Genomic DNA, 11,770 nt, shown 5'->3' with positions numbered 1-11,770 from the left:
GAGGCAGAAAGTGACATATTTCAAAAAATGCATAAGCAGGAATCATGCAATAACATACAACAGCTTCAGTCACAATAAACAAACCAAATATAAGAAGCACTCAAAGAAACAATTGGTCCTGCTTATGGAAACATCAGTGGTTTGAAACCTACATGAGGTTGGCGAAAAAGAAAGTTGACCCTTTTAGGTCATTTTCACCTGGAACCTCAAGGTCCACGTTACTTGTATCAAAGTCAGGCCCCCCAAATGTGTTATATTTGCAGTTTGGCATTCTTTGATTTTGTGGTTGAGTGGGAAAAACAGTGACATAATAATATTAAAGCCCCACTCCAGCCAGTGTCACGTCCTGGTTGTCAGTAAACGTTTTTTCTCAAACAGAGAACGGGGGTGTGGTCAATAGTCAATATCATTAGCATGGATATTACGATGGATAGCGATAGCAGTCAGTCTGAAGCAAGTTACGAGGTGGAGGTTTTTTCTCCACCTCCTTCTCCTGAAAACGAGGACACCAATGAGACGGGGGTCAGGCTCATCAGACCACATTCACTTGTATATGATATGTATAAACAATGTGGGAGACGCTGCCGGTGCCTCTACGGCTTCTCTACCTGCAGATCCAGCGCAGCGCACTGGTAACTTATTACTGATATTATACATTACACATATACCGATTTGTTCATTTTTAACGAGGGGGGGGGGGGGTTGTTTTGGGACAGAGAGGAAACAGTCACAATTACAAATCCGTCTGCTACTTCAGCACCATGGACAGCGCCAGGAATTAATCAATAATGAATCAATACACAGCACACTTCTATTTCAGAGGTTACACGTCAGTAACAGATGAAATCAGACGATGCAACTTTACTGATGGATCATCTATCCTAAGCACTGACAACGTGCTTTATTTTATAGCAAATCCTCCTCGACTGTGGCTACAATTTCACATAGCCTCCAAATCATGGATAGAAAATTGTATAGAATATTATATGTTGTAGTAAAACTGAGTATCTGTATAAACAGGCGCATGTGTGGCCACTATGCCTCCATGCCAGAAGCTTTGGAGAATGTTTGCTGTAGGGACGTCGATCAGGTACATTTTTCCAAAACATTTTAAAAGATACTGGGACAGAGTGTTTCAAGTTCTAAAGGTTTTAAGTTTTCATTATCCCCAAATATAGGTTTAATAGGACAGTAAACTGGTTCACTTGGCAAAATAAATGAAACAAAAGGTTAGTGATTTCAGTAACACACACTGAATCAGCTGTGCCCCAACAGTTAGTATATTCAAGATTACACATCTGTGCTATCCCCAGTTAAAAGGACACGTTCAGTAGCATTGTATAATTTGTTTATTCCATAGTGTCATTTACAAACTAGCCAACAACAAAGACACATGGCAGGACATTGGTTACTCTTCAGTATAGGCCCTGGACAAAATCAAATATGACACCTTTGACTGAATGCCTTGATATCAGTATTGTAGGGATGACAGTGGGTGCTTACATTACATACATGTGTATATATATATATACACTACTCACAATAAGTTAGGGATATTGTGAGAGACTCAGTGGATGTCATACATACGGTGTTTGTTTCACTTCAGAGATTTTTGGGATAGGGAGGCAATTGTATTGGGGTGATAGACACGCCTCATTTTGTGTTTTCCACGTAATGGTCTCACTGTGTACAGTGTGCCTTACATATTGGGGCCAATACCAAAAAATACCAAAAGACAACCCTTTTCAATGTGGCATCAATTTCAACATTCTGTGGGTATAAAAAGCTGGTATTGTCAGTAAGTCATTCCAAGTTCATCATTCAAACAGCCATGAACACACGACGTCACTTAACGGACGAGCAGCGCCACCTGGCCGTAGCGCGCCTTCGGGTCGGTGGCAGGCCGTCAGATGTTGCTGGTGAACTTGGTGTGTCTCAAAGTGTCATCAGCAGACTTGCATCAAGACACAGAACTACTGGCAGAGTTCGTGACAGACCCAGGAGTGGAGCCCCACGAGTGACAGACCGCAACGATGACCAGTACCTAAGGACACTCAGACATCGTTATGTAACTGCCACACAGCTGCAGGCCCGTTTACGAGATGTGAGGGGTACTAGGGTTTCCAGACAAACCATTCGCAACGACGCTTTGGCTTGAATGCCAGACGACCGTTGCAGGTGACTCCACTGACACCAAGACACCGCCGTGAACGTTTGCAGTGGGCACAAGACCATGTGACCTGGACAATGCAGCAGTGGTCTACCGTCCTGTTCACTGATGAGTGTCGGGTCACCTTGCACAGAAATGATGGTCGTCAGCGTTGCTGGAGAAGGCGAGGTGAGCGATACGCCGAGGTCAACATGGTCCCCAGGGTTCGCTTTGGTGGAGGAGGTGCAACAGTCTGGGCAGGCATCACCAGTCAGCGCAAAACAGATTTGGTTATTGTAGATGGCTCAGTCACTGCACGTTCTTACCTCAGAGACATCATAGAACCCATCATCATCCCCCAATTCCGCCAGCACACCCCCAACTTTCTGTTCATGGATGATAATGCTCCACCACATCGTGCCAGAATTGTCACAGCTGGACTTCAGGAAGTCGGAGTGCCTCATATGGTATGGCCGGCAATGTCCCCTGACCTGAACCCCATAGAGCACGTCTGGGACCAGCTGAAGCAGAGACTGGATGATCGTACCCCACCCCCACGTGACCTGGCAGAACTGCGTGTAGCACTTGTGGAAGAGTGGAACGCATTGCCTCAGAACAACATCATGAGGCTAGTGAGGAGCATGAGACGTCGCTGTCAAGCTGTCATTGCGGCAAATGGTGGAAACACCCGCTACTGACATTGTCAATTTTTGTTATTTGGGGCTATCCTTGTTATTGTCTAAATTTTTGGGGTAATAAATATCAAACTAATGAAAATGGTGTTTCTTCTCATTCATTATTAGTAATATCAAAGGGAACTTTTACTTATTTCATTAAAATTCAGACCAAATAGGACAAGCACTCATGTAAATAACAATATCCCTAACTTATTGTGAGTAGTGTATATATGTATATATTAGGGGTGGGACTCGATTAAAAAAAATAATCTAATTAATTAGAGGCTTTGTAATTAATTAATCTCGATTAATCGCATAACAATATTTGCCCCCAAAAGCAACATTTTTTAATTTAAATGGATTTTAGTAGAACACTGAATCAAATAAAAGACACAGACTTGAATACTGTAAACCCAAGCTCTTTTAATGTCTGAAAAAATAAATTGAATTGCATTTCAATTCAAATCAGAGAAAGAAAATATCTCTGGCCAAAATTTAATTGACCCAAAGTTAAAGTGCCATTTTAAGTACTTTAGTACTTTTTCAGAACAGTTTTGCCTTTAAATGGTAAAAAAACAAAAAAACAACAACAAACAATTCAACATAAAGTGCAATCCCTACTTCTCTCTTCTTCTGGTAAAACAACCAGAAATATAAATGGTCATTTGACAGGCTTAAATCTCCTTTAAACTCCAAATACCCTGAGCACAACTTATTTTGTACATTAGGCTATAACAGTGCAGTTGCGCTATAACAGTGCAATTGACATTTTAGTGCAAAAAATAACAAACCCATTGGCCTCACAATACCTCCATGCCTATTTCGCCTCCCTCTGTTTCAGCCAGTTGCTTAGACAAACTAGCCTGTTCACATTTTCAGAGCTCAAGGCAGCTCTCTTTTTTGTTACTATGTGACCTGCAAGTGAGAACAGCCTCTCACATGGGACAGAAGTGGCAGGGCTAGTCAGATACTTGTGGGCTAGGACAGACAGCTGTGGGTGGGTCCCTGCTCGACTGGACCACCACTGCAATGGGCAGTCTGTCTCACTGATGGTGGATTCTGCTCTGTACAAACTCAGGGCCCTGTTACACAGGGCTTCCTCATCTGAATCAGACTCTGAAGACAATGGCGAGAGAAAGAGGCTCTTTTTCTTTGCTGGCTCCTGTGTGGTGGTACCTTGACGCTGTTCCTGCAGCAGAGCCTCAAGGCTGGTCCAAACCTCTGCCCGCTCTCCCCTTGCAAGACACTTTAAATCCTTAAAGCGTGGGTCGAGCACAGTAGCCATTTTGAGCCATTCATGGTTGAGTGTAGCTTTACGTTGGGATAAGTCCTTTTTGAACGCAGTCTTGAATTTCACCATGTAGGCTGAGTCATCATCGGAGACCTCCATCGTGTGGCACAGGTGGCAGAGAGCAGGTAAAACCACTGAACATGAGACATATGTCTCTCCTCCAAGGAGCTCTGTCACAAATCTGCAGGAGACAGTTCAGGAAAGTAATTATTAATCTACAAAATAAATTTCAACTATAGAGCTTTTTAAATAAACAGTAACAATAAATCCTATTAAAAAATAGTTTTATTTACCTGCATGGCCCAAGGACAGTCGCCAGCTTTTGGAGTTTTACCAGCTCTGATGGAGTCAATATGACAAGTTTGTGCTTCTGTTTGGCTAAAGCAGCAAAAACAGCCTCTTGATTCTTTAGTAGACGAGAAATCATATCCAGCGTTGAATTCCCAGTCAGAGCCACAAATTCAGCTTTCTGCAATGCATCCAACTTTGCTTGCTTTTCAGTGTCATAAAGCTGTTGAATTTTGCCGGAAATAGTCTTTCTGCACGGCAGTTGAAAAGTTGGATCACATGTCGCTATCTGTAGCACATTTTCTAACCCCTTATCTTCCACCACTAATAGCGGTCTGCAGTCCAGCGCAATCCATTTTGCGAGTGAACTTGTGAGTCTGTCCGATGTTGTCTTACTCATTTTGGTCCTGAAGCCAGACATTTCATCGAGTTTGGGCTGCCGACACCGCTTGTTCGTACTCGGACCGGGACTGCTAGTGCCTGGCTCTGTGCTCGCTGCAACATGCTTTGCATTTAGGTGATACCGTAGGGTTGACGTGCTTCGGTGGTATGCAAACTCTTTTTTGCACAATTTGCATAAAACCACACTTTTGTCAATACTTCCATCGGATAATTTTTTGAAATGAAATTTTCCTTCCATCAGTCCTAGCAAAGAGCTTTCGTCAGATTCCTCCATTTTGGTAGCCGTTAGCCGAGCTCAGCTGTATGCACCAGTGTAATCGGTGTACCAGGAAATCGTGCAGTGACAAACGTTCCGCGTTGTTTGGAATGCAAACTGCGATTAAATGCGTTAATTTTTTTAACGCGTTATTTTTTTTTTTTATTAATTAATCGTAATTAACGCGTTAAAGTCCCACCCCTAATATATATATATATACACATATACACACACACATATTTATATATACACACACACACATGTATTGCGCTAACTGTAACAGGCTGCATGCACGGTCGGCGCATGCGCACTTGTTTTATTACTAAAGTACATGACAGAAAATATGGAAAAGTATAATAGGTCCTCTTTAACCCTTGTATTATATTTGTTTCTCCCCCCTTACTTTGAAGGAAAGTAGCTATTGGCTGTCCTAAAAGTCGCTGAATGACGCCTAATTTGCATAATTGGCTATTTGCATGTAATTGTAATGGACGCTGTAGGAGAGAAGAATAACGTCCAAAAAGTGAGTAAAAAACACCCTAAATATGTTTAGAACTACAAATGAACTTCCTTCTGTTGATTCTTGGTTTGTTTTTTTTAATTTTGCCGTTGAAATAGGCCATCACTTCTCAAAATAACTTCATGACTTAAATGCTGTGTCTAGACCCACGTTACATAAATTAATTTTGTCCTGTATTAAATGTTAGAATATCAAATTTAATCAAAAGACTGTTATGTGGGGTGGAATTGCTCTACGTCCAACCCTCCTCCTGTATCCAGGTTTCTGTTTTTTTTTATTTAGTTTTCTTAAGTTTGGTTTAGTTTCTAACCTTATGCTCCAAAAAACTGTCAATGGCAATGTGAGAAAATGATGGTAACTAGTCTGGCCCTAATTCAGGTTCATTGTTTGCTTTTTTCAGACCCCCCTCCACACACACACGCTGTGCTGGCTCACAGAAAGAGTAGTTCATCTTCATTTTGGTCAAGGCTTTCTATCCTCCTGAGACCCTGTGTCCTCATATGTAGACATTACATTTTTGGCTTTCTACACCATGATACTTCATTTTTGAAAACTTCGACCCATTGGCCTCATTTAGAGACGCTGCCCGCACCATCTAGTGGTGACATAACGACATACACCCATTTCAGTGAAAGCAAGATGGCAGGAATACCAACAAGAACTTTCTACAGCAACTCCCGACAGAAAAATGGGCAAGGTAAAAATCCAAATCATATTTCATGGTTGAAACTAGTGTATCTTTGCACAATAACGTCTGTAGCTTCATATGGCATGCAAATTTTACAAATTTTAGCAGTAGTAGCAAACTGCTACGTCGCTAAACATGAAGTACTCGTTTGAGGACATTGGGACTATTTTACGTTACTGATTGTGCCATCAATAACGCATGTCTAACACATGTCAGACAGAATGATAAGCTACTACAGAATGAGTGTCCGCACCAAGAAGTGGACAATTCGCATGCTGATGCACTTCACGGATCTTGCTCTTGGCAACAGCTGGCTGCTGTATCGCCAAGATAACCAGAAAAATGGTACTCCAAGAAAGGCTATCATGAAGTTTCTTGAGTTTCGCATGGTAGTGGCTCAGGTATTCCTCAATAAGTGTGACGTTCTTGATGAAGATGCTCATGTCGCACATGCAGAGGAAGAGAATGCACACCTTCCACAACCAGGCAAAAGGTCTCGGATCACCCCAGTCCCACGTGTCTCTGTCCGCACATATTCTGCTGCTCACCTCCCGGAGATGGCCGACCTGAAAAATCCAATGCGTTGCCGAGGACAAGGCTGCCCTGGGAAATCCCGTGTGCGGTGCATGAAATGCAATGTGTTCCTTTGCTTGCAAAGTGAACGCAACTGCTTTGCAGCATTTCACAAAGGCAAGTAGGGCTGTTCTGGACAGGCAGACAGACTGCTTTTGGGAGAGGAGCTTGTTAGAGGAGGCTTGTTAGAGAAGGTTAAAGACAAAAGGCTGTTCAGGGAAAGTAATTGACATTATTTTGTATCGTTTTTAAATGCAAAAATAAATCGACTGTCCTCATATGAGGCCATACTTTTTCTGAAATACTACTTCCTGTACAAAGACAAAGTTTAGTTATTATACTAATTAGGTCCTACTAATCCCATATATCTAGGATAAATAAAAAATGCACACCAAAACAAATCTCAGGTTCAGCAACTGAGGGAGCTGACTTAAATGAGTAAGCAGCTGATGTGCCAAAATGCTGCAAAACATTATCAGGCAGCTTGTGCTCATAGCAAGCCTCACCAGACAACTTCAGAGCATATCGGACATACAGGATGGATGAAGCAGATCTTTGAGGCCATACTCCTCCTTCAGCACTTTATGGACCCCATTGTTAATCCCCGTCATAACGGAGGCATTGTCGGTCCCTATCCCCAGGAGTTTCTCTTTTTTCAGACAACACTTCTCCAGGAAAGCCACAACAGCTCGAGCTATAGATCTGGCATCTCCTCCCTCCAACTCAACAAGCCCCAGAAATGTTGAGACAATTGTGTGTTTGGTGTCACTAAAGTACCTTATCACAACCCCCAGGGACTTAGAAACACTTACAACTCATCGAGGAGGAGGCTGAAACAACTTTAGAAAGTATGGTGCTAGAACACCAGTAATCATTTCCGTGCACTTTGTCCTGTGCATTTTGAAGTGAGTAGCAGCAGTGGAGTCTGAGAAAGCAGCTTTACATGCTTCCCCAATGTGATCACATGCCAGCATGGAATAGTGTTCGGCAATAGCTAATGCCATGGTGGCTTCAGCCTTTTTTGCAGAGTCACTTTTTTTTAACTCATGAATGGCAGCTTGCTCTGGGTGGAACTGTTATAAGGCTTTGCCTTTTGAGTATGTTTTTGAGTTGTCGTGTTTTTTTATATCACAAAGTTTGGAGTAGAAATCAGCTTTACAATACAGGCAGTATGCCCGTGTATCATCGTCAATAAACGGCTTCAACCAGCCTTTGAATTCAGGGTTTGATTCCCACTCCTTTCTGTATTTTTGAGCATACAGTTTAGACCGAGCAGAGGCGGCCCCCCCCCCGGCCCCACAAAAAAAGGACTTACCCCCAAACCCCGCCACCAACACAACAATATATTATATTATTTGTATTATTTTATTACATATAATCTTAAATACAAAAACGGAACTAGAACAAAGAAAAAACAAGATCAATAAATAAAATACAGTATATAAATTGCACATGCTTGAAAAATCCCTGAAGAAAGCAAAAAAAAAGGCAACTCTATGGAGCATAAAAAAAAGATTCCTGCAGTAAACTATTTTTCAACCTGGGTTTTTCACCCTGTTTAGAACTGGCATTAACATTAACAACAGGTGTGAAGTGCAATCTAAAACTTGACTTTTCTAGCCTTCTTTGATGCAAAATCATCAATTACATCATCATACGAAATCTGTTGTGCAACTGTATGATTGATGCTGATGATGACAAATTTACGTAGGTGATTTTTTTTTTTTTACATTTTTCACATAACCCAATCAATTACGTGTAGGCATATGGGTCTATGTTAATTATGAAATACAATTTATTTGGAAGCAGTTTGTGTTGTGTGGCCTGGCATCAGTCTATCCCTCGCCCCCCTCCCCCTTGCCAACCTCTGCAGTCGCAAGTTGATCCCCCTCCCCCCTCCCCCTTGCCTCTTCGGACACACACAACCTGTATGACTCTCAGCAGCAAGTTGACGTGACAATGAGGGCGCCCCAGCGCCCACTCCACTAACTTGACAAATGAGCGGTAGTCTAGAAAACTGGCGAGTTTTGTTTTGAGTTTAGTTTTTTTTTTTTGTTTTGTTTTTTTGAGGGCGCTCGTGCGTCCTCACATAGATTGCGCCCTGGGCGGTCGCCCACATTGCTCATAGCAAAAACCGGCCCTGCTGTGGTCCACAGGTCTGGATAGTAGATATGCTAAACAGCTAAAAACATTTAGTTATATTTGCATTTCGCTACGTTACGTGTAACGTTAGCGTTATCTGGTGTTATATAGCAGCTAAATCAACGTTAATGTGCTGGCAGAGAAGCTCCGCTGTCCTTTACCTGGTATATTTAACCGGAACAGGGTTGTCGAAATAATTCAAAACCGCTGCAATGACAACAACTACGACAGTTAAGAGCCCGGTCGCTTTTCCTAGGGTGGTGCACAGTAGTTTCATAACAGACAACAGGGGCGGCATGGTGGCGCAGTGGTTAGCACTGTCGCACGGGAGGTAAAGCTGGTTAGAGTAGGTTGGGGGTTCGATCCCCGGCTGCCCCTGTCATGTCGAAGTGTCCTTGAGCAAGACACTGAACCCTAAGTTGCTCCTGATGGAGACCAGCACCTTGCATGGCAGCTCGGTCGCCATTGGTGTGTGAGAGAATGGGTGAATGAGACTTAGCTGTAAAGCGCTTGTGAAGGTTGAAAGGCGCTATATAAGTGAGATCATTTACCATTTACATTACTAGGAGCAACTATTAAATTGCTAGAACACTTCCTGGTTGCTTCATCATACAGACGGTGTGCGCTCTTCCTGCTTCCTTGATAGACTGAGGACAAGATCAGAAGTGATCGTGGTCGTCGATATGTCACTTGATAGACGGCACGAGCTCACTGCAAGGCTTGTTTATTTTATTTATTTGGTATGAAGTCGTAACAGCTTAGAGGAAGAACGATCCTCATCCTCACTTTCCACCATAGAGAATGCGCTATATGGCGGCGCATGCGCACTTGAAATTTGAAAGACCCTGTTGAGCCGCATTTTGTAATAACGGTGCATTTTGTAATAAACGTCCAAAATGTAATAACTTTATTTCATTTTGTAATAAAGCCGCATTTTGTAATAAACTGCCGCATTTCGTAATAAACTGCCCCAACGCATTATGTAATAAATTTTGCCGCATTACGTAATAAGTTATTACATTTTGAGAAGATTATTACAAAATGCACTTGCAACTTTTTTATTTGCTGGGAAATGTAATAACATGGTGCATTATGTAATAATATCTATTATTGTTGTTCGTTAAACAATGAATTTAGACAAGAGTGACTTTTATTGATTTTTATGCAATTTCCCTTCGAGCTATGTAGCCTAATAAATCTATGTATGACAGAATACTCCAAATATAACATTAGTTGCCTATTTGAAGTTTGGAATTATATAGGCCAATAACTTGTGGCCAAATTCAAAGCTCTTTACACCGTCTGTCACCCAGCCAGGGAGGGGAGGGGGGGGGGGGGGTGTAATCTGATTGGCTGCTGCACCGTTCAGTTCTACAAAGATCATGTGCTGCTTGCATGCTTAATTGAGACAGCCAACGGAGTTCAACATGATGCCAGGTATGAAAAAACTGTGCCAAATATTATCTGTGAAATTGATTATATGGAAGGATGAAGACATTTTACAGTTGATCTAAAGATATGTAGATGTTTTGCCCTTGATAAGAAATTATATGACTGAATTTAAACCTGCATTGTCCAAGTTATGCTCACTGCATTAAAAACAGTTTGGAAAAAAAAGCTTTGAGTAAAACTCAAATATATGCCTCTAGGTGCATATTAAAAGTTAATAACTTAAAGCAGGACAAATTTGAAGGAAAGCTGTGCATGTGCAAAAAAAAAAACCCCACACACACACAAAAAAAACTTCAATACACTGCTCAAAAAACTAAAGTGAACATTTAAACAACACATCCCAGATCACAATGAATGAGGTATTCTGGTTAATAATGTATATTATTTACATAGTGGAATGAGTTGGAAACAAAATAACATATGCATCAGAAGGAAGGGCCCACTGCACCAGCATATGGTCTTACACTGGGTGGAACCCTTCATTTTTTTTACTGTTTTGAGTAGACTAATGTACATTATAGGGCTTTTTAACAGAAAGAATGAAAAGTTATGAACCATCCATATTTTAAATGCCAATAAAACTTTGGGGTTGAACTTTTTTTTGTCATTGTAAGAACATAAACTGTACTTTGCAGATCTCAATTAATTTGGATAACAAATAACTTGCTGTTTTGGTCTAAAATGGTTTCAGATGAATGCCAAACTTTACAGTTCCAAGCTGCTTCAAAGCTTGCCTCTCTGTTCACCCCTCTCATGTGTTATTCCGTGGGTAGATCTTCATTGTGAACAACCGCTTTGATAGCTGTGCTTCACCCTTCACTGTAAGTCTAATTAGTTTAACTTACTAATTCACTTTTTCCTAGTTCCTAGCCATATGAAGAATGGTGGATGAGAGAGCAACACCTTCCCTGTGTGAAGTCACTGTAAACCATTGGCTGAATGAGTGAAGCTGAATACCTAACATTCCATGCGATGAATTAACACAGTCATAAATAGTAAGCATCCAAATAGCTATTAAAAGGCTAAAAATGTTATTATAGGTGCGAATACATAATGAATTTGTTAAAACCTTGTTTTTCAGTATTCCTATAAAAGCAGCGTCCTCTTTAAAGATAGCATCCTCTATTGAGACAAATCTAGGGCTATAACATAAGATCAACATTCGTAAAGCAGTGTGAATTTTGGTACTATGAGGCCACAGGTGGTGGTGGGTTATCAAAATTGTAATCATTAAAATACCTTCTTAAATATTAATTCAAGATAAAATATTTTAGTACTTGCAATGAAATTCCACAAATAAAATAAAAGTGCAAAGAAAGGCACAAAATGCAG

General features: G+C 41.2%; 1 protein-coding gene across 1 annotated transcript; it reads right to left on the bottom strand.

The window, feature by feature from the left end:
- Nucleotides 1-3,643: 3,643 nt before the first annotated feature.
- On the bottom strand, nt 3,644-4,544 carry LOC139285143 (E3 SUMO-protein ligase ZBED1-like). Its single transcript, XM_070905631.1, has 2 exons — nt 4,411-4,544; nt 3,644-4,298 (listed from the first exon to the last, which is right to left on the bottom strand). Exons 1-2 carry the CDS (start codon nt 4,542-4,544, stop codon nt 3,644-3,646), a joined length of 789 nt encoding a protein of 262 aa, XP_070761732.1.
- Between the last annotated feature and the right edge of the window lie 7,226 nt (nt 4,545-11,770).

The sequence above is a fragment of the Enoplosus armatus genome, chromosome 1, assembly GCF_043641665.1.
Source record: "Enoplosus armatus isolate fEnoArm2 chromosome 1, fEnoArm2.hap1, whole genome shotgun sequence".
In the NCBI taxonomy this organism is placed as follows: Eukaryota; Metazoa; Chordata; class Actinopteri; order Centrarchiformes; family Enoplosidae; genus Enoplosus; species Enoplosus armatus.
This window is presented reverse-complemented; position numbering and strand designations above follow the sequence as displayed.

Bases quoted from the DNA above. Each gene is read 5' to 3' on its own strand.
- LOC139285143 (XM_070905631.1), bottom strand. From the start codon at position 4,544: ATGATTTCTCGTCTACTAAAGAATCAAGAGGCTGTTTTTGCTGCTTTA. The intron at 4,299-4,410 runs GTAAATAAAACT...TGTCTCCTGCAG, and splicing joins ACTGTCCTTGGGCCATGCAG to ATTTGTGACAGAGCTCCTTG.